Genomic DNA, 23818 nt, shown 5'->3' with positions numbered 1-23818 from the left:
CCTCACTTTAGTTGAAGGGGTGCAAGGGGTTTACTGGGTGTTTGATATACCGCTTTACAAGGGGACACTCAAAGTGGTTTACATTCTAATTTGGAAAAGGAAAGGAATTCCATTAATCAAAGGAAAGATGAAAGGGAGAGGAGAGGAAAAAGAATATGCATAAGCATGAACAGGTCAATCTGCTGAACCCCAGCTGTGAATGACAGAGGAGCTAGGGAGCATAGTATGGTGATCTGAAGGCTTGCTGGAAAAGAGAAGTTTTTAAGGCATTCCTGAATTTTAGGTAGGAATCCTCTTTACATAGATCAGGAGGCAGAGAATTCCACAGGGATGGAGCAATGAAGAAAAAGGCAGAACTGCAGGTGAATTCAAATTGAGAGTGGAAGACTAATGGGATGCTCAGATGACATAAGCAGAGCACAGTGCAGGCTGGACACTGAGGGATAATAAGGGAAGATAGATAGGAAAGGGCAGAGGCGAAAAGAATTTTGTGGGTCAGAATCTTGAACTGAATCCTAAACCCAACAGGAAGCCAGTGGTGTTGAATCAAGAGTGGGGGTTCACTCTATCAAATTTCTTTGCTTCTGAAAAAAACGTGAATGACAGTGTTTTGAACAGACTGAAAACAACTGAGTAAACAAGAGTTGAGGCCAACATAAATGATGTTGCAGTAGTCCAAACAAGATAAAACCGTAGTGCAGAAAACAGCCATAGAGGCAGATGGCCTCAGCTCTGCGAGTATATCAGCAAATAAGTTTTGGTCCCCAGTAGAAACATAGCGAAATGGTTTTCCAGCATCCTAAAATATCTTGAAATAGCTCAAATTACATCAGTCTATGTAAAACTGTGGAACTTCCTGGAACTTCCAGGTATACACAAAAAGTAGCACGTGTGAGTTTATCTTGTTGGGCAGACTGGATGGACCGTGCAGGTCTTTTTCTGCCGTCATCTACTATGTTACTAAGCAGCTCCATCAAAGAAGACACCCTTCTGGAACAGAAATGCTGGACAGATTGATGAATAAAGCACAAATAATCCCAATAATTAATATCCCGGCAAAAATCAACCAACCAAAAAACGAGCCAGAAACTCAAAGCGTGGATACTGAGATAAGGGTAAGAGGTTGACTGCTCATTGATTCCAATCTAATGTATATAATACCATAGCTTATACTGTATAATGGAGGGCTCTCAGAATCTACACTCACCCATAAACGAGATTCAACTCATGAGTTCATTGATCTCGAAGGGTGGTTGAGCATCTCAATCATAGAGCCTCTCCGTAGTTTTTTAAATTTTTATATGCGCTTCCTTCTCTAAAACCATAACAGTGCTCTTATAAACAAAATTAAATATCTAATGTGCACTTCAAACTCATACCCCTAGTTCCACTCGCCCTCACTACAAAATTTTTAATTTTAATATTGTCTCTGTAATTATCTGTATTCCAAAGATGCTTAACATTCTACGTCACTTATCTTTTGCTTAAAAACTGTATGCTGGTTTTTTCTTTTCTCCATATGTTGCTTCCTTCAACCGCCGCTACGTCCTTGCGAAATTTAGACACAAAGGCTAAGCAGCAGTCTCTGTCTTCAAGTCATTAAAGAGTCCAACACTGCAGGGTTTCGCCAATAAACTTCCTCAGGAACTCCTAATGAGTGGAGGAGTGGCCTAGTGGTTAGGGTGGTGGACTTTGGTCCTGAGGCACTGAGTTCAATTCCCACTTCAGGCACAGGCAGCTCCTTGTGACTCTGGGCAAGTCACTTAACCCTCCATTGCCCCATGTAAGCCGCATTGAGCCTGCCATGAGTGGGAAAGCGCAGGGTACAAATGTAACAAAAATAAAATAGATACTATTGGAGATTCTACATGGAATGTTGCTACTATTGGAGATTCTACATGGAATGTTGCTATTCCACTAGCAACATTCCATGTAGAAGCCTGCACGGCCACATTGGTGATCTGCAAGGGCCAACTTCTACATGGAATGTTGGAATAGCAACATTCCATGTAGAATCTCAAATAGTAGCAACAGTGGAAGAGTGGCCTAGTGGTTAGGGTGGTGGACTTTGGTCCTGAGGAACTGAGTTCGATTCCTGGCACAGGCAGCTCCTTGTGACTCTGGGCAAGTCACTTAACCCTCCATTGCCCGCTGCATTGAGCCTGCCATGAGTGGGAAAGTGCGGGGTACAAATGTAACAAAACAAACAAATGCTCTCCAAATCTTAAGCCTTGAAGCAAACATCAGCACCTTTGACTTCTCAGTCAGATTGATGAGGTTTTGTCTATTGAATACTGTTTTTGGAAAAGTTACTTAAATAAAAAGTGTGTGTGTTTTTTTAACACTTTGGGTTTTTATTTTGTAAAATGCATTTTTAAAAGCACAGAGTTCCTACACTAGAGTGTCACGTGGGGTGGCAGAGTTCAGTTTTCTCAGGAAAATCAAATTTGATGTAGAAAATGAACAGGTATGCCAGCTCCTCTACTGAACAGGCCCCCATTGAAACAGTGGTTTTGTTACACTGCTAAAACTAGCACTTAAATTTCCGTGGGACTCAGAGGCAGTGCGATTCTGCGTGCATGCAAACTAGCGTTTAGATCCTGGTGTTTGAAAATAGTGGGGGTTTCTCCCCATTTAAAGCCGTTTTGTTTAGCGAACCAGCAGAGGGTAAAGGTTAACAGATTCAAGATAAACAATGTTTTTATTACAAATCTGCTGCTTGTGCTCTCGCACTATCACATGGTGTAAAAGGGGGCTTTACAGTGTGTGGAGGACACCCTGTCACAGTGTACCTGACCCAAATGTTTGCTAACAGGCAATAAATCCTACTAAATAAATATTATATTTTTTAACAAAGCAACCGCCTGGAGATTCTAGAGTTGCAACATGAAGCACATCCTTCTGTCACTCTACTGGTGAGAGAAGTTGTTGATGTACAGTTTACTCCATCTGCATGAGTCTGCAAAATGTCTGTGGCAAGGGGCAGGGAGAGAGCGAGGGCATATGCATGCTTAATATTTTGCAAGATCTAAGTGTAATAACTTAGGAGGTCTTTTATTGAAGCGCATTAAGCATTACCCTCGGATTCTGTACAGGCATGCAAATGTTGGTGCAGATCCCAGATCTGCGTGTAAACTAATTAGTAAATTAGGAAATAGCAGTCAATTATTGGAGTTAACAAGCAATTAATTGGCAGTAATTAGAGGTTAAGCGCGGATCTGCCCTATGCCCTATTCTATAACGTGCTTGCCTAAATGTCATAGTGCACACCTCCAAAGGGGGTGTGGCCATAGGAGGGTCATGGGCAGGTCAGGGGCATTCCCAGAAGTTTGGTGCAATGTTATAGAATACCTGCATTTGCACGCCTAACTGCCATCAGTTGGATGCCAGCATTTTCACCAGCCTTTGGCAGGCATAAGTACTCACGCCCAAAGTTGGACGTGAAATATGTGCTAAGCTAGTCCTATATAATAATTCTCACCTTCAACGTTCTGACGCTGCCTGGGACCGTGGCTCACTCGGATGTGGTCTGCTACCTGCGGTAGATAACACTGATGTCATACATCCCTTTGAGTCTGCTGCTTTCCCTTCTCTGAGCTCTGACTCTGACTCTGGTCCCGCCCTTGCGGAAACAGGAAATGAGGGCGGGACCAGAGCTCAGAGCGAAGAGAAGGAAAGGCAATAGACTCGCTGATCCTGCTCGCTCTTCAATGCTGCCGACTGGACCCCGGTAAGAGAGGGGGAGAGGGGGGTTGGCGATTTTAGAGGGGGAGACTGGCACTCAGAGGGAGGACAGAGCGAAGGAGAATGACGGAGGGAGGGAGGGGGGACTGCAACTCTGAGGGAGAACAGAGTGAAGGAGAGTGACAGAGAGAGGGAGGAAGCCATGGAAATCGGAGGGGAGGAAAGGGGGTCGTGGGACTTGGAGGGGACAGAGGGAGAGAGTGAGGGAGGAAAACCTTGCTAGTGCCTGTTTCCTTTCATACCGAAACGGGCCTTTTTTACTAGTATTATATAAAGGACGATCCACACAGAGCAAATTTACAGAATACTAGCTTATCACAAATCATCCCAGCGCCTAACTTGGGGTACCATTTATTGAATGTACCCCTTAATGCACAAATTAGCACGTAATAACTGCACCAACTGTTATATGGTGGATTTGCAGTTTGAAAGCACTAATTCACACTTCAAGTGCTTTTTGTGTTGAGGGAGGGAACTAGATGGGACATGGGTGGAGAATGAGCATGGACAACATACAGCAATTAGTGCGGGATACACACTGCACACTGTCAATTGTGCACTTCGCATAGATCCACTTACTCCCACATTCTGAGGGGTCCAGGGCCAAATCTATGGGGGCCCAGGCCCCCGTGGCCCCACATAGCTAAACCACTATGCTAAGCGTATTCTTTAATATACTGCGTCTAAATTCTAACCTGTGCAGGCAAAAAGGGGCGTAGAAATGGGCATTTCGTGAGTACTCCAAAATCTACACACGTTGTTATAAAAAAATGGGCCACTGCATGTAAATGTACGCGCAGGGGATTCACACCAGTTTTGTTTTGTTTTTTGTGTAAATGGACGCTTGTAGATTTAGACACATGAACGACTAAGCATATTCTAAATACTGTGCGTAGATTTACGTGCGGTATTTACACTTAGGTGTAATTGCCTAACACATGCCTCCTCAATAGGAGGTGCTAAATGCAGCCGCATTAATTGTGGCCTGGTTCTACGCACACTGATGCACACGTATCCATACGTTAACTGCACAGAACATGCTGGGCATTCCATCAATAATTAGCATGTAGCTACTGTACCTAACCCAAGCTGATTTTTGCTGTTAGGGCACATTAAGTGCAAAAACTGAATTCACTTTAGTAATACACCCCCTTTGTGTTATGATGCCACATATCAATACTTAGAATGGGGACAGGAAAATGTCCACTTGAATGTAATTCACTTTGAGCTACAACTGAAAATAACATGTATGCACATTTGTATAGTAATCAGCTGAATAGTTGCTACCGTGATAGGAAAAGAGTTTAGAGAAACCTTTTGTGCATGTCTGGCTCTACTCCTTGTTCACTATACCGGCTAGAACCAGTGTAAAAACCATGTTGCTGGCTCATTAGGTTTTGTGCATCTCAGTGTACAGAGTTTCACTAGTAACAAAGAGCTGACATTGTGATGTCATGATGCCTCATTCCACCAAAGTCTAACCTCATCAGTGATGTCACAATGACTTGATTGTCCTATACTTAGCTCACTTTTATTACATACAGCATTGATTTCAATTTCTAGAGACATCTCTTTTTTCTTTAATCAGCATGGGCTATCATTAAGACTTATTTTACTGTTAACCCCAGTTATTGGTAAGTAGGACTCATTAAAGTTGCCCACATTGATAATTACGCCCCGTAGTGTTTTGGCTCCAACATTGTGGAATACTCTTCCTTTGGATTTAAGACAAGAATAATCTTTTAAGAAATTTAAAAGTGGAGTAAACACTCTTTTTTTTCTGAGGGCTTTGGTTCATTATTCTTTATAAAATAATTACAGCTGTGCTTTGTGGTGACGGTGACTCAAAGTAGACGTAGATGGCTGTGAGGGTTGTGGTCAATTGATTAAAAGCAGAATGTTTTTGTTGTAACTGTTTATGTTTATTACGGTTTTATGTTTGTTTTTTATTTTAATAATATTTATTGTATAACACTGAGATTTAACTTTGATGGGTGGTCTATCAAATAAAGATGAAACTTGAAAAGTTGTGCGAGGGAAAGTCACTTCTCCAGGGTCACACCAAACCGGTCAGTCAGGATCTGAGGTAAAGTTATTTGCCTCAAGGTCATACTGAGTGGCAAAGTCATAATTAGAACTGGGGTGTGGAAAGACAGTAAATTTGCCATGTCATGCAACTATAGAGCCAAGGTTTAGAACTGACAGGGAAAGATGTCACATTGCTTCTAAGCCTCTTCCTGGTTAAGATCCAAGTGCTGTTTCTGCACTATGAGCTCAGGAGGGTTTGGTATTAGCCTTTTGGCTGAGGTCATGGAGAGGTAAGACCCTGCTGGAGACAGGTTTATGTAATGTCAATTACCAAACCAGGATTACACTTCCTGCTAAAAATAAAAAAGACGGGGGGGGGGGGGGGGGGGGGACCCAGAGTCAGTGGCAGGCAGGGCTGGATTTGGAAATGAGATACAGGGAGATAAACCTGATCTTCTATAAGCGGTTCCACAGGGGATCTGAACTTGGATGTGAATTTGATGCTTCCTGGTTATTACCTCACACCTCTACGACCGGCTCCCTTTGCTCCTTGGCATTTGATGCGCCTCCTCCCTCATACTGTAAACTCTAGCAGGGCTAATTTCACTAAAATCAACTGTTCCCTGATTTCTTCTATCTAGAGTCAAAAGGTGGAGGAAGAGAGGAGTCCCAAGGTAGCAGGTGACCTACAGGAGTCATTAACACCTGCCACCCGGTGACCCAGACAACAAAAGGACGAGGCAAGAAATGCAACCAGCAGACGGAACTTCCCGAAGATCCGGAATCAGCTGCAGACAACAGAGCGGCCGGCGGCGGAACTTCCCGAAGAGCCGGAAACATTCGAAAGGAGCCAGCGTTCCCCGAGGAGTTCCGAGTGGGAGGGGCAGAACCTCCTCGTGAGCCACCGAGGTAATTGGAAGAAGGCAGTGAAGTGGGAGGAGTCTTTGTCCCGAAGGGGCGGGGCCGTGCCATTCCCCACCCCTTCCGAGTGTTGTGTCTGGGAAGGTAACATTGTAACGCTTGTTGTGAGCAGCCGGAGTGGAGCAGCTTGAAGTCAGGATTCTGGAACGTAGCCTTCACCCGTCAGCATGGGAGCATGTCTGGGAGTCTGCTCCGTCCTCAGCTGCGTGAGTGCCCTGTAACCTTCTCTCCCCCCGATATTGTCCTGCTTTCCCGGGCTCTGGAGCTCCGTACAAATAACCCCATGGGGTATTCTCCACCCAGCACCGCCTCTCCTCTTTTGTACCTTCTACTTTGAGATCTGAAAACAAGATAGAAGCGATTTAAAAAGGATGAATAGAGACGATCCGATTAAAATCTAAGAGTTTACTTATTGAAAAGTTTCTCTCCATCTTTTAACTTGCTGGAAAATGAGCTTGACTTTTCTTTTATACCTTTAATAGAGTTCCTGCCCCCCCCCCCCCGCCCTAAAAATCCAGAGGGAAACTTTCAAGCTTTGAAAGACCCATATTTTTGCCTTAAACGAAATAATGCAGGAACATTGAAAAGCTTAAATTTAAATATGTTGGGTTAAAAAAATTCAGTTAAGTCTTTGTTTTTGTTTGATCGAAACATTTGGTTTTGAGGGAGCCGATCTCCAATGTTTAGATTTAAATAGCTTGTGTTGAATTGTATGTTGATGTTGTGAAAACAGTACTTTTTTTTCAAGGATTGGGCTAATGTTCTTTGAACGATGTGAGAGTAATTTTCTTTGTTTCGAACCTGTGAACTAAGCTGCCTTTTGCATCTGTAGTCTGAAAAAGTCAATGTTCATTTAAGCACGGAGAACATTAGAATACATTAGACAAACGTAACGTATCACTTTTGTTCAAGTAAAGTTTCTACTTATTTTTTTGCCCTGAGAAAAGCTGTTTAGCCATCCTCTCCTTCCCACCTTTCATATTTCTATGCATGCACACAAAAAAGTTGATTAATTTTATTGGGATAGGAATGGCCTAGTGGTTACAGCAAAGGGCTCTCACTTTTCTCAGTGATGCATAGCCTGGCCTTGGACAAGTTGCTTTATCCTCCCGTTGATACCCACTTAGATTACCAACTATTTAGGATAGGACCTGTATCAAATTTCAAATAACGATGTAAGTCAACTTTAGCATCGTTTGGAAAGGTGGGTAACAATTCCAAGATTAAATTATCAATAGAAATCAAACAAAATAAAACATGGAAAAGAAAATAAGATGATACCTTTTTTATTGGACATAACTTAATACATTTCTTGATTAGCTTAAATTAAATTAAAATTAAATTAAAATTTAAAATGTAATTACTCCAGAGGGGCCTTCGACAGCCCAGAATGCTGTTAGAATACCCTGCACTGGGACTTTCTGGTCTATGTATCCCCGATTTTGCATTGTAGGGCATGGAATAGCTTGACTGCTTCAGCAACAAAGTAGCTATGTTAAAATTATGTTTATAATAAGTGCCAGTCTGCCATTTTAGTTTTCACCCCAGTGTCAGCCACAAAAAAAAAGAATGCTTTGCTATTCCAGCAATCAGATGACTTGATTTAATGGAGGAAGGCTGGCCCTGAAAATGTATTCTACCATTAATTCAAAAACCCACAAATGACCACAAATCTGGAAAATGGATCTCCGGGCAGCTCCATCAATAGCAACCATGTGTTTCCCCCACCCCCACCTGGGAAATGCTGGGCGGCTCTTTCAGGCAATTAATAATGGGTGAAGTTAGGTGGTAGTTATTCATGTAATATTTTATTATTATGGATTGATGATGTCTTATGTTTGTCTTAATTTTTTCTTGAAGGACAAAGTCTTTGCCCACCACACTATTTTATGGAGCGCTTGAGCGAGAAATGTCAGATTATATACAGTTTATTGTCTGAATAGATGCCAGGGGTCAGTAGAATTATAATCTGGTCTATGTGTTTTAGGACCGTGGTGCATCTGGTTTGGCTGACAAAATTTAGAGAAATGTCTCCTGTATTCTCCAAAGCAGTTTTGATGTTATTTTGTTGGATGTAGAATTAGTATCTTTGTGCTTATAAATTTATAACAGAAACATGAAGACCATACTGTGATAAAAATAAATCCCATTGTAGCCCGTGGGTTAAGAGATGTTTGATATCAACTGTATTTGATAAAATAAGGCTTTGAATGTTACAAATTTAAAGGGGAAATGACAGGTCTTATTATGAGACTCCCCCCCCCCCCCCCACACACACACACACACACTCCTCCCCAACAGACTGAAGAATTAAGGCATTTATGATGGTCAGCAATGCAGTATCATGGGCTGACCACATAAATACATTCAGGTTCAGTGGGTAATTCCCTGGCCAAGGAGGGGCTCACAGTCTAACTTGTATTTGAGGCAATGAAGGGTTAAGTGATTTGCCAAGCAGCTACAGTGGGATTTGCACCTGGCTCCTCTGGATGTTTAATGCTCTAACTAGAGAATGGCATGGGGATGGGGACAAACTTGCCCCCATGTCATTCTCTACTTTGAAGCCTGTTAATGAACTGGACCATTATTTGTGTTTGAGAGATGCAGGCAGCGATATTTTGATTTTTTTTTTTTTTTTTTTTAAACAAGCAAACACGCTGGCCACAACTGGCAAAATTTACATGGGTGATCCTGTACATTCCTGCTACCAGCACATCTTCTAAGAAGACATCTTCTATTGCAGGAAGGACTGTGGAAGACAGGAGAGCTAGACTGAATTCTTAGATTGTTGATTTATTATTCATCCACAGATTAAAAAATTATAACTGTGCTTCATAGGGCATATTTCTCCTCCATAAGGACATACAGAATGGGTTATATTTTGTACCCCTGGACATTTTAACAGGATGGATGAGGATTCTCTGGGGTAGTAGAAGTTGGCTATTGTTGGGGTTGGAAGGGTGTGTGTGGGGGGGTTATTATGGTTGCTCATTGTTATTGTTTTCTGTTTGTGATTTTATAAAGAGCTGCATAGCATATTGTTCCTTTTTATCCTGGAGGAGGAGTAGCCTAGTGGTTAGTGCAGCGGACTTTGATCCTGGGGAACTGGGTTCGATTCCCACTGCAGCTCCTTGCGACTCTGGGCAAGTCACTTAACCCTCCATTGCCCCAGGTACAAAATAAGTACCTGTATATATGTAAACCGCTTTGATTGTAGTTACAAAATATCACAGAAAGGCGGTATATCAAGTCCCATTTCCCTTTCTCTTAATAAAAAGATTTAAATATAAAATCATAAGTGTTTGATGCTTCTGCAGATGAGGACAGAGCCCGCAGGGACAGAACCTGCAGGGGCGGGGATGGAGACAGAACCCACAGGGACAGGGCTGGGATGGGGACAGACTTTGTCCCCAGAGGCTACTCTTCCTCTCTCCTGTGACTGGAAGGTTTCCATTTAACCTGAGGAAGAGCTGGAGCATCCTGGGGGAGGGGATAGGCCTATATAAGGAGAAGGGCAATGTTTGATTGCTACTTGGATAAAATTGCCCATAAAAGTGGACCACATAAACAGCACTGCTGACTTCACATGGAAATCTTAAATCCTATATGTTTAGGACCTATTAAACACTCCAATTTATGAAGCTAAATTGGCAGGATTTTGCATCACGATAGTCATATAACTTATATGGATCTTAGGCAGCAGATCAGGATGAGCCTCTAGAGCTCTGGCCCTACACACCATCTGCAACTAGAAAGCTGGGGGGGGGGGGGGGGGGAGGAGAGAAATGTTGGCCTCTCTCTAAGCTACTTTTTCCCAAATCTGCCCTGGGGGATTCCCAGCCAGTCAGTTTTTCAGGCTATCCACAATGAGATTTGCTTGCCTTGCCTCTAACTGATGAATATTCATTGTGGATATCCTGAAAACCTGAGTGGCTGGGGTTCCCCCAGGACAGGTTTAGGAACAACGGCTCTAAGCAAAAGATTGTAATGCTGCTCCTCATACATCTCACTGGATGTTGCCATGTATTAATGTTCTTCCTTGTATCTGGTTACAGAGATATTTAATATGGGCTGCAACACTACTAGGACATGTAGGAATTTTCTGCTGGGGAAAGGAAGGCAACCAAACAGGTTCTTCCCTTGTCTGACAGAAACTTAGCCAGTCAAGGTACAGCCTATAATAATCTCTTATGCCTCACCTTGCAGGAGGTGTAGCCCTCAGGCAACATGTTTATATAACCTCCTTCCTCTTCCAGTCATGTGCTGTCCCCTTGCTGGTGAAATCAGTAGGTCACAGTTCCTGGTATAATGTTCTGTTCAGGAAACCTACCTGCCTGGAAAGGGAAAGAGGGAAATAATCCTTGGTGGGTGGGTGTGTAATGAGCTGGTGCACTAAGGCATCTGTAATTTTAATTGATGCTGAGGGAACAGGTATAACAGACCTCCCTGTTGTGCTTGGTCACTGTTACAATGGGTAGGTAGGGTGTGGCTCTGACTAGTGTCACATTACTATGCCTGGGCTGATTCAGCTGTTGATAAAATGTAGCTAGGCTGATTATGACTGCTTTCCCCAGCTATCTTCTTGTGCAAATATTTGAGTATGTTGCTGACTGCTTTCAATTAGAGAATGTATTTTAATGTATTCTAGAAGGCGGGAGGGAGGGAGGGAGGTTGGTCTGTTATGTTTCAACGATTTTTATTGATGACAAATTGGAAAATACAACTTACTATACCATATTAATAGCATGTTTAACATGAGCACCGCTGGTACACATCCTTATTGTTAGTCATCAAGCTTTTACATTTAACCCTCCCCCTTCTGCTATTTTGTTCAACTGTTTGACACCTGAATATAATACAACCCAATCTTAATTGCAGTATAACAGAACATTTAAAACTTACAGTGCGTAAACCGCCTAATATCTCAAGGGAGGTTGGTCTGTTTAAAAAAAAAAAGGCAGTGTGTCTATTTAGTTTTCAAGTTGTTACTGCAGTTAAGGAGAACGACAGAGTACTTTTTTCTCTCCATATTTATTTTTTTGTAGCATTTGTATCCCACATTTTCCCACCTATTTGCAGGCTCAATGTGGCTTACATATATACAGGTCAGACCATTCTTTTTTTTTTTTTCTTCACTATTTGTAGCTGTGCTGAAATAGTTGCTCACACTCGGTAGGCAAGGGCAATTCTTTCACAATCACGTACACCTCCTTGCAGGGCTGTGGAGTTGGTAAAAATATACCGACTCAAGACTCCAGCTTCAAAATAAAAACTTACAATATATGTGGTAAATTTATCAATTTATGGTTATATATTTTTTTGTCCAGATTTCTTTGTTTAAATTTCAATTAAATATATTTTTTAGTTTGTCTGTTTACTAATCCCGCACTGTAGGCACGCAACCCTTTTAGCGTGCGCTAATGCTAGAGACACCCGTAGGAATATAATGGGTGTCTCTATTTATTTATTTAGATTTTGCTCACACCTTTTTCAGTAGTAGCTCAAGGTGAGTTACATTCAGGTACACTGGATATTTCTCTGTCCCAGGAGGGCTCCCAATCTAACTTTGTACCTGAGGCAATGGAGGGTTAAGTGACTTGCCCAAGATCACAAGGAGCAGCATTGGGATTTCCACTGGCCACCTCTGGATTGCAAGACCAGTGCTCTAACCACTAGGCCACTCCTCCACCCCAAAGAATCTTGTTACTCTTTAAGGTTCTACATGGAATGTTGCTACACTTTGAAATTCTGCATGGAATCTTGTTATTCTTTAGAGTTCTAGAATCTTTATTTATTTATTTATTTAGATTTTGCTCACACCTTTTTCAGTAGCAGCTCAAGGTGAGTTACATTCAGGTACTCTGGATATTTCTCTGTCCCAGGAGGGCTCACAATCTAAGTTTGTACCTGAGGCAATGGAGGGTTCAGTGACTTGCCCAAGATCACAAGGAGCAGCAGTGGGATTTGAACTGGCCACCTCTGGATTGCAAGACTGGTGCTCTAACCACTAGGCCACTCCTCCACTATTGTTAGCGCATGCTTATTTTTAGCACACACTAACATAGTAACATAGTAGACGACGGCAGAAAAAGACCTGCATGGTCCATCCAGTCTGCCCAACAAGATAAACTCATATGTGCTACTTTTTGTGTATACTTTACCTTGATTTATATCTGCCATTTTCAGGGCACAGACTGTAGAAGTCTGTCCAGCACCAGCCCCACCTCCCACCACCGGCTCTGTGACCCAATCTCGGTTAAGCTTCTGTAAAAAGTTAGCACACCTTAGTCTTTTGTACATAAATAGTCTTTCTGTAATCAAATTTCTTAGATTTACTGTACATAGTAGGAGTTGTAAAGTAGAAAAATAGAAGTTTGACTCGAAGGTTTGGTGTACAGACTCCACAGCCATGCTTCCAAGGGCTCTATTGCTGTAAGAAAAGAGCGATTTGGGGACACTTTTTTCAGACAGCCCTGGGGACTTTTTATATTTATTTTCCAGGTGAAATTACATGCCTAGTTTAGCTTTAGTTCATTTATTTGATAAACCACTGAATCTACAAAAATTCTAAGCAGCTTGCATCTATATAAAACAGTACAAAGTAGAGAAGTAAGAAAGTATTAAAGTTAAACAAAATATGTCATAGAAAATATGCTTGGGGGAATAGAAAGTTGCAATTTAAAAACAGTGATATAATCTAAAGATGACACAATGTGATTGCCCAGTACCGGACCACAGAGCTCAGTGTGAGAAGCAACGCTTGAAAGAATAATAAAAAGTCCTGTGGAAAGCTTTCTCAAAATGAAGGAAAATCTTTACGTGAACTTTAAATTTAGATACCTCTAATCTAATGTAAAGAGGTAGCGTTCCACAAAGTAGGGTGTATTATCAAGACAAATTCTTAGGTAAGATGGAGGAGCCAGAAGATTTTGCCGAGATGTTCAAAAGGTGCTGATGGGTGAGTGGAACAACAGAATTTTGAAAGGAAGAGAGGAAAACGATAATAGTAAACCAAATGTGTGGTGGTTTAAAAAACTTAAAAGGAATTAAGGAAACTAGAAGCCTGTGTTAAGCAGAAAAGAAAGGAGACTCATTGTTTTGTTTTGTTTTGTTTTTTAGTATTTTTATTAATTTTAGTAAATTTCAGTACAAAAGAAATATGAGTAACAACAAATGGATTAGATAATTTAACTTAACATTGGAAAATATAAAAAGAAAGAAGAGAGAAAAAAAGAGAAATTGTCATACATGTAATATAAATACAAGAATACTTCTCATTTTACATCTTGGAAATAAGATATTAAGGGAGACCACCCCTGTTTTGTGCTAGCTTTTTTTTTTTTTTTTGCCTTATTACCATTTTGAATGTTATGCTACGGTGGATATGCTAGCCATATGGGCATTCTAGAGTCATACCCGTTTTCCGTTATGTCATATCGCAGTATTGGTGCAGATTTTGCCCTGATGCTCTTGCAGTTAAGAGACTACTTTTACTTAGCTCCATGTGACCCTGGGCAAGTCACTTAGCCCACAAAAACAGGATCTAATTCACTCAAATACAGGTATAACAATCCTAAACCAAAACGGTGAATATCAAAATTTTGGACAAAAAAAAAACATTTTTAAGAATAAAAGACCTCATAAAACTGCAGCAACCAACACAATAAACTTTGTCAATGTTCACTGTTGCCCACGGTTAAAACAGAAATCGTAGGTCAAAAACCTCAAGGTGAAAAAAAGTGTCCAAAAATAATGTCTGCAAATGTCTCGCTCGCACTATCTCAAAAGTATATTCAATAATAGCAAACGCAGCACTTATCTTGTTATGGCCCAACATTCTAATGTTCACAATCAGGGTCAAAGTGGTTTGCATGTGATAATACAATCTTCCACAGTGTAGAGCACAGGAAAAGACGGGGACCCATTTCGCTTCAGGCTTCATCTGGAGCAGTGGCGTCGTGACGGCAGCTGACACCCGGGGCGGGTCGCCGCTGCGCACCCTCCCCCCTCCATAGCGCAACCCCCCCCCCCCTGCGAGAACATACCTGGAAGGCGGTGAGGGGCGGGCGTGAGGGCCAATCCGCCGAGTGCACACCGCTGGGGGGTGTCGGCGCCTCGCTGGTTCCTTGCTCTCTCTGCCCCGGAACAGGAAGTAACCTGTTCCGGGGCAGAGAGAGCAAGGAACCAGCGAGGCGCCGACACCCCCCAGCGGCGTGCACCCGGGGCGGACCGCCCCCCCTTCCTACACCACTGATCTGGAGACCTCGCTGCATAATTTCATTCAGTGCTATCTGACTGCAAACTTTCAGTCACTTAGCCCAGGTACAATATATACTGCTTAGGTTGTGAGTCCTTTAGGGACAACACTAATACTTGTATAGCAAAAATTGTACTTGTTAACTTCTGTGGAGGAGATTTTATATATGGCGCCTAAAAAAGCACTGAAATCCGTGCTGACTAAGCGTATTCTATAATCAATACCTAGGTGTAGGCACCAATTAAAGAATATGCTTAGTTGATATTTCAGTGCTGATATCGGCACGCATCCATTTACACCAATGAAAACCTGGTGTAAATCTCGGCGCGTACATTTTGGCACACTGGTCCATATTCTATAAGTAGGCGCCTAAATTTTGGAATGCCCATGAACACCCAGGTCCCTTTTTGCCTTGCATTAGAAGTTCAGCACATATCGTTACAGAATACGCTTAGCGAGTGGTGAGCCTAAATTCTAGTCGGTGCTCATTATTGCTTGTTAAGTGCTGTTATCAGTGCTCATTAGCTTGTTATGTCAAGTTATGCGCAGTGTTGTAGAATCTGCTCCGATTTCAGCACACTATATAGAATCCAGGGGTGTAGGCCTATTCGAAGGCCTCAGTGGTATATCAAATTCGCTAAATAATATTAATAATAAATAACTGAGGATTCGACAGCGCTAAACCACTTTGAAAAAAGCTGCACTGGCTCCCAATCAAAGAACAGATCATCTTCAAAATCTGCACCTTAGTCCACAAAATTATGTACGGCATAGTCCCGGGATACATGACAGACCTCATAGATCTACCAACTAGAAAATGACTCGGATCAGCACGATCATACCTAAACCTACATTACCCAAATTGTAAAGGACTTAAGCACAAAACAATTCATGCATCCAACTTCTCCTACATAAGCGCACAACTATGGAATGGACTCCCGCATGCAGTGAAAACAATACAAGACCACCTAAGCTTCAGGAAATCATTGAAAACCCACCTCTTCAAAAAAAGCTTATCCCACTGATCCAACATAAATCCCCAAACCCAGCAACACAAGATCATCTGCGATCGTACTAGACAATTTATTATCTTCAACCCCATGACGCCTGAAACACTTCTGCCTTTGACTATAACACAACCTTGTATTTGTTATCAACCGTAATGGCAATCGCCACTACGATACTTTGTAAGCCACATTGAGCCTGCAAATAGGTGGGAAAATGTGAGGTATAAATGTAACTAATAAATAAATAAAATTAAGGATGGCTCATTGAATCTTGGAATGTGGGTTAACTTCACCAGTTGCAGATTCTGAGGTTATGACATGTAACCTGGTGATTTGAGGTTGTATAGCTTTTATTTTTATTCCCCCACTTTTTGACTTTTGGTTTTGTCGTCTTTGGTTTCTATTATTTCTTTGTTACAGTAGGTTTACCTTTGGGACCTACTAGCCAGTTCTTGGGCCACAGCATCCTGTTTGAATATTATGTATGATGCATGTTTATTGATTTTTTGTTTTGTTTGGTATGTTTGTCCCTGAGTTTTTGATTAGAACTTTAGTAGTGTTGATGTTTGTTCTGTTAATGTTATTGGCTGTATTAAATTGTTTATGTATATTGTTTTTCTTTTTATTAATTACAACATAAAACATGAATAAAGCAATTGGTAGGTTCTATAAAGCTGTAATTCTTCCTTTCTATACAGCCTTCTGATGGTTTAAAAACTGCCAGCCAAACTTGTTGTTTTTGGTGCTATTCTGCATTTTATAGACACTGTTACCTTTTGTAGTTTAGGTTTCTTGTAGCTGTATTGATCTTTGAGGCAGCTGGACTCTTTGCAGGCTGTGATTAGCTTTAATTAGACCTGTATAAAAGATTGATATTTATAAGGCCACAAAGATCTGCTGTATGAAAAAAAGAGAGAATCTGCACACACTTTATATAATTTTATACTGTGCTCCAATAAAAAGCATCCTAACCTTCCATTTTGATGTTGTAAATTCACACGACTCATTGGAGTTGGGTACAGCTTCCTAGAGCACAATTGCAAAACTGGCCAACACATCCTTCAGGAATTCTAGCCTGGGATTTATTAACCACCTCTTAGGAAGAAGGTCACCCAAGGCAGTGTACGACAGGTTTAGCTCGATGACAACTTACAGCTGTTCTAACAGCATAACAATAGTAAAATGACCAAATGTCAGCATAAAAATATAATACACGAGGAAAGCTTGGAGGTTGCTATTTCTGATGGGGTTTATATCCCATCACAGAAATTGGGGAAGCCTAGAGAAGAAGAAACGTTAACTACAGCATTTAAGCAGAAGAGAGGCTAGGAGGAAGGCGGGAACAACAATTATAACCTCAGCAGAGGGAGCTGGGTGGGGTGGATTCCAAGCCAATCGCAGAAGCAGGAGGGTTAGAGCCTCATCAGGGAGAGCTGGGAGGGAACACAGTCCTAGCCAATTATAGGGAGTAGAAGCAGGAGGAGGAGTCAACAGTGCTATAAAATAGAGGTGACAGAGCAGAGCTCAGTCTCTGAGACTGAAGAATATGGAGCTTCTGCCCAGAAGACCTACAGGCAGGCTGGCGAGCCTGGCCTTTCTTTTTCATTTGTGATTAACTGGAAACTTTTTTTTTTTTTTAAATCTAGTGAACCCTGAGGATTGTTGCCAGTGGCGTAGCTATGTGGGGGGATGGCGCCCCTCCAAATTTCTTCTGGGCCCCTAGTTTTGCTGGCGTAGGTCCCCCAACCCCTGCCATTCTGAAGCCTTCATCCAGCACCGGTCTTGGCGCCGCCTCATTGCCTGCCCTGCTCACTCTTCCCCTCATGTCCGGCACGCTCAGTTTCACTAAAAAGAGCGTGCCGGACATGAGGGGAAGAGTGAGCAGGGCAGCAACGCAGTGACGCCGAGACCGGTGCTGGATGAAGGCTTCAGCTCACGGGGGTTCGGACCCCTGCCAGCCAAGGTATTAAATTGTGGTGGCGGAGGAGGGGACTGTAATACAGCAGACCAAAATGTGCCCCCCCCCCCCCACCTCGGGCTCTGGTTGCCTCTCGCTGTGAGGTCTGGCTACGCCCCTGATTGTTGCAATAGGGTTGTTTTATTAATTAGGATTTATTTACCGCATTTTTGAAGGAATTTACTCAGCAGTGTACAATAAGAATACATCAAACATAAGCTATAGACAATTACAACAGTAAAAATATTCAAATAACAATACAAAGTATGGCATAGGGTTGTTTTGTTTGGACCTTGATGTGAACTGCATAACACCCTAGTCAACTAGGGAGGACTAGGACGTTTTCGCCTCCCCACAGGGGCTCACCCTGGGAAATGGCATAAGGAATCCAGAAGGGGACCTGGACTCGGTGTTGGAGAGAGACTTGGGTGACTGTTGATAATCCATTTCGTGTGTGAGTTGCCAGATTCTAGACACAGCAACGGTTGGTCAGCCAGAGGATATTTGCAGCCAGCTACTGTTGACTCACAAGCAGAGGATGCATCACACTATTTCTAGGATTTAATTTGCCGGTGATGTAATACAGTATCAGAAATGTACATATTAGAACAGCACAATAGAACATTCGTATAACAGAAATATGGTACATATAAATGATAGTATATAAAAACATTCATGTAACAGAAATATATGATATGATACTAGGTAGCTTTTGGGGAGGAAGGGCAGTTCAAGCCCAGACGACAGAGGTAATACAAAAGTTATTAGGATAAATAGATTAAAGGTATGTACCGTCTATGTGGCAAGCCAGTCCAGATGTGGAGTGAGTAGATAGTCACCACCACAGCTGTTAAATGCTTGGGAGAAGAACCAGGCTTTCATCTGTTTCCTGAAGTAGATGTGATGTAGCCCCCCTGGGAGAGAGTTCCAGAGTGTGGGAGCTACTCCTGAGAAGACTCGGAGGTGGGTATCACATCATGCTATTTCCTTTGGTACAGATAGTGTTCAGGGAGACTTTTTCTTGAATTTTGAAGGTCTGTGGCTGCGAGTTGCTTAAAGGAGCAGTGCAAGAGAATTGACTTGCTGGTTCAAATAATTATGTTCACTTGTTTTCAGTTAATCTACTGGATTTAAGATGATATCCGTGGCATTTCATGGCCTTAAGAACTTGTTGAATCCATTATGTTGTGTCCACTTAAGGCATTCTCAGGGTGGTTGTGTTTTTTGGTAGTGGTTGGAGTATACATGCAAGTGGGCCTTCTTGACTGTGACCTGTGTGCCATGGAATGGACTCCAGATATATTAGGGGGAGTTGGAGCACACTATTTATTGCATTTGTATCCCACATTTTCCCACCTCTTTGCAGGCTCAATGTGGCTTACAATACATCATGGATAGTGGACATAGAAGAGAATAGACATTTGGTGTTACGGAAGGATATTGGGTTGCATGGTAATGGAATACACGATAGTAGTATAGCAGAATACATTATAAGACATTTCTGGATATATGTGAAGGATATTATATGACATGTGTTGATCTTTTGTGGTATATCTTGTCAAAGAGATGAGTCTTCAGTAGTTTGCGGAAGCTGGTCAGTTAATAGATCCCTTTTAGGTTGCGTGGTAACGCGTTCCAGAGTTGCGTGCTTATATAGGAAAAGGTAGATGCGTGCATTAATTTGTATTTTAGACCTTTACAGTTGGGAAAGTGAAGATTAAGGAATGTGCGAGAAGAGTTTTTTGCATTCCTGGGTGGTAGATCTATTAGGTCTGACATGTAGGCTGGGGCATCTCCTAGTTCTTCTTAAGAAGGGCCTGAAAATCTGGATACTCCATCAAGCTTTTTGGGTAATCGGCAATGATGCAGATAAAGAAGAGGTTGTGTGAAGATGAGGATTTCTTTACAGACTGTACTATGTTTATGGTTCACTGGGTTGGCTACATTCCTGTGAATAATTGTGAAGAGGTTGGTTGGTAGGGAGTGTTTTAAAAAGCTATTTTTTTTTCTATTGAAGTGTGAATGGTTTTTTTTTTGTTTTTGTAAACAGTATCCACTTTGTAAAGTGAATTATGCTTGATTAAATAAAATTAGGTTAAAATTTTAACCTTTTCAAAAGCTGAGGAGTAGCCTAGCGGTTAGTGCAGCATACTTTGATCCTCGGGAACTGAGTTCGATTCCCACTGCAGCTCCTTGTGACTCTGGGCAAGTCACTTAACCCTCCATTGCCCCAGGTACAAAGAAGTAACCGTATATACTATGTAAACCGCTTTGAATGTAGTTGCAAAAAACCACAGAAAGGCAGTATATCAAGTCCCTTTCCCTGCTTAGCTATCTTGACCAATGTGAGGTAGTAAATTGGTTGCTTGTGTGGACTTTCCTTGGGTCACAGAGGAATGCATCGGAGTGACTTATAAAGTGTCAAAATGATTATATCTACCACAGAAGCCAGTATGTTTGCCTGTGGTACTTTTCTCAGGATCACAGCCAGTATTGGTGGAAGCAGCAGGATTTGATCCCAGGTGTCCTGGTTCCTAGTCTTACTCCAACTTTCCAGTAAAGGGAAGGGAAATGGGACTTGATATACCGCCTTTCTGAGGTTTTTGCAACTACATTCAAAGCGGTTTACATATATTCAGGTACTTATTTTGTACCAGGGGCAATGGAGGGCTAAGTGACTTGCCCAGAGTCACAAGGAGCTGCAGTGGGGATCAAACTCAGTTCTCCAGGATCAAAGTCCGCTGTACTAACCACTAGCCTACTCCTCCACTAGCAACTTTCCATGTAGAGGCCTGCCCTTGCAGATCAGCAATGCGGCCACGCAGGCTTCTGTTTCTGTGAGTCTGACGTCCTGCACGTACGTGCAGGACGTCAGACTCACAGAAACAGAAGCCTGCACGGCCGAGTTGCTGATCTGCAAGGCCAGGCTTCTACATGGAATTTTGCCAGTGGAATAGCAACATTAGCATTCCATGTAGAATCTCAAATAGTAGCAACAGAATCTCCAATAGTAGCAACATTCCATCTAGAATCTACAAATAGCTTCAACATTCCATGTAGAATCTCAAATAGGGAAAGGGAAATGGGACTTGATATACCGCCTTTCTGAGGTTTTTGCAACTACATTCAAAGCAGTTTACATATATTCAGGTACTTATTTTGTACCAGGGGCAATGGAGGGTTAAGTGACTTGCCCAGAGTCACAAGGAGCTGCAGTGGGAATCGAACTCAGTTCCCCGGATCAAAGTCCACTGCACTAACCACTAGGCTGCTACTCCACCTATAATAAGTATCCTACTTATTTTTCACTCTTGGTTGGCTGTAATGAGGCTCCTACTTTTTTTTTTTTTTTTCTTCAGAAGATATATAGAGAAAGGGGTAAAGATCCTGATGGCCAGCTCAGTGGCTTACTACTAATCCTCTGTCACAAAGAAGGCCCTGGCTCGATACCCAATTCAAGCTTCCTGGTTGGCTATGGGAGGCAGCATTCATAAGCCATTGTTGCAAACATCTGGTGACTGGGTTCAGAGTCCATGAGTCAGGGTTCCGGAAGGAGCTCTGGTGTATTTTTGGCCTCGGAACCATTGCTGCAATGACCAGACTAGGAAGAAAGAAAGGCAAGATCTATTAAAATGGGAGGGGTGGGAATCCCAGGGAATTGTGAATAAGGGTCCATGGCACCAGAATCCCAATACTGGTTTCAAATGAGCCGGAAAGAGATAAGTAAATACAGAAATGAGAAATAAATCATTAATATAGTAAAAAAAAAATTGGAGATGATAAATGGGCAGGTTGATATTTTGCATAATTAATGTGCAATACTTTAATGGTTCTAACAAACCTTGTTATCAGTATCTTTAGTACCAGTTTGATGCTCGTTTTTTTTTTTTTTTAATTTGCTTATGCTAAGAGCTCCGATTATGTTTGGCAGTGATGTGTGTCCTTCATGGGGGGGAGGGGGAAGGATTCAGGTAGTTTCATGCTTCTGCCCATTTGTCGTCTTTGAAAAATTCTTCCGTCTCTTCCATTAGACAACACAAGGAAACTGAACCTCAATTGATAGCAACCTGAGCTTTTGAGAACAAATTAAAAATTATACAATTTCTAGGGAGCTTATAGGCAAAATTAAAATATAAAGTAGCATTCACGGTGTTCCCAAGTCAATCTCTAGTTTTCAGGATATCCACAGTAAATGTAAACATTTTTGTGCAATTGAATACAATTCCTGAAATTTCAGTTTTTATTTGTCTTCCAAAACTCATTTTGGAGCTTTTGTAGACCTTGTGATTTAATTAACTAAAGCTAATTGAATTGTAGATGAGCAAAATTAAAGTAAATTAGTCTTCTAGAATTTGCAGTAAGTTGTTCAATTTTTAGTTTGGGGTTTGCAGGTATAAAGGATGTTGATGGTACTACCTGGAGTTTCCCCGAATGTCACAGATTTTCTGTTGTGGGAAAGGACAGTACAGACTAAAATGCCGTTACTTTTTCCAGATGTCCTGCCTTTGTGGCACTGCTCCGTGTCTCTTGTGTGGCTGCTGCCCTTCCACGAAGAACTCCACGGTGACACGTCTGGTCTTCACCTTCTTCCTGCTCCTGGGGACGCTGGTAGCATGTATCATGATCATTCCAGGGGTTGAAGATGGACTTAAACAGGTAACGGATCCTGTTTGATGCTGTGTTTGAGAGTAAATTGACATGTGGTGAGATGAATTAGGATAAGTTTTAACACATTGGAAGGCCAGTGTAATAAGTTGCGCATTAGAGCCATGTGCTGTTGAAGGCACAAACAATTGATTATTGGCATTTAACAAGCACTTAATTAGCAGGAATTAGGAGTTAACACGTGGATCTTCCCTACGCCCTATTCGATAACATGTATGCCTAGATTCCATAGGTCAACTCCAAAGAGGTGTGGCCATCGGAGGGACATGGACCAGTCAGGGGTGCTCCCATAATTTAGGCGCAGTGTTATAGAATATCTGGATTTGTGAACTTTAAGTTTTCGCATTTGCACCAACCTTTGAAAGATGTAAGCGCTCAGGTCCAAAGTTAGGTGCAAGATACTCACTAACAGGGGCATAGCTGCTATGGGGCCACGGGGGCCTGGGCCCCCATAGATTTGGCCCTGGACCCCTCTGCCAGTGACCCTTTCAACCCCCTCCTCCCGCCGCCAACCCACCGCCTGCTACCTTTGCTGGCGGGGACCCCAACCCCCGCCAGCCGAAGTCTTCTTCCTTCGTTTGGTTTCTGACTCTGACGTCAAATGCCCAAACACCTGGGAACACCTGTGTCTTTACTGGGGTTATGAATTATATCATTGGTCAAAAGAACCTTGTTTCAATATAATTGATCACTATGCACAGTTATATTTCAATTTTTTGCACATAATTGCTATTAAAACTGCAACTGAGTTCATAAAAAATCAATATTCAAAGAACAAAAAGCGCTTAACTTTCGCTTTCACCTGTATGAAAATATGTGTGAAGTATGTGCCCCCTCCTCAGCCTGAACTTAACGCTCTTGCTCTGCCCATTTGCAGGCATCTGTTCTCATGCAGCATGCCAGGCTCCCTGCTTTGGACTGTGAGACCTTGGTCCCTCCAGATACCCTGTATCGGTCCTTGGTTGAGCTCACAGGGTGATGGAACTTTCCAAATAAACATTCACATCACTGGCCCCATAAAATGCAAAAAAATAAAAAAAACAAAGGTGGAAGAGCGCCAACAAGTCCAAAAATGACCACTTCTGAAACCACGGTAGTAAGAGCACCAAATGAAAGTTTATTGGGACCCTACACGGTCCGTGTTTCGGCTAGACAGCCTTCATCAGGGGTCAACAGCTTGACACAGTATACAGATTGGCTTCTTGATCTCTCAAGTTGAAGATAAATATAAACAGGCTT

At 42.1% G+C, this 23818-nt stretch overlaps 1 protein-coding gene across 1 annotated transcript in view; it reads left to right on the top strand.

Annotated features, from left to right (window-relative positions):
* The first annotated feature begins 6756 nt into the window (after positions 1 to 6756).
* The window catches only part of SERINC2 (serine incorporator 2), a 41783-nt gene continuing 24721 nt past the window's right edge, over positions 6757 to 23818 (top strand). Inside the window, exons 1-2 of the mRNA XM_030218784.1 lie at positions 6757 to 6899; positions 22409 to 22570. Of these exons, the coding sequence (XP_030074644.1) occupies positions 6861 to 6899; positions 22409 to 22570 (201 nt within the window). The 5' untranslated portion in view covers positions 6757 to 6860. The remainder of the gene's footprint in view (positions 6900 to 22408; positions 22571 to 23818) is intronic.

Source organism: Microcaecilia unicolor, chromosome 11 (assembly GCF_901765095.1).
Source record: "Microcaecilia unicolor chromosome 11, aMicUni1.1, whole genome shotgun sequence".
Lineage (NCBI taxonomy): Eukaryota > Metazoa > Chordata > Amphibia > Gymnophiona > Siphonopidae > Microcaecilia > Microcaecilia unicolor.
The sequence above is the reverse complement of the archived record's forward strand: the minus strand, read 5'-3'. Positions and strand labels throughout refer to the sequence as shown.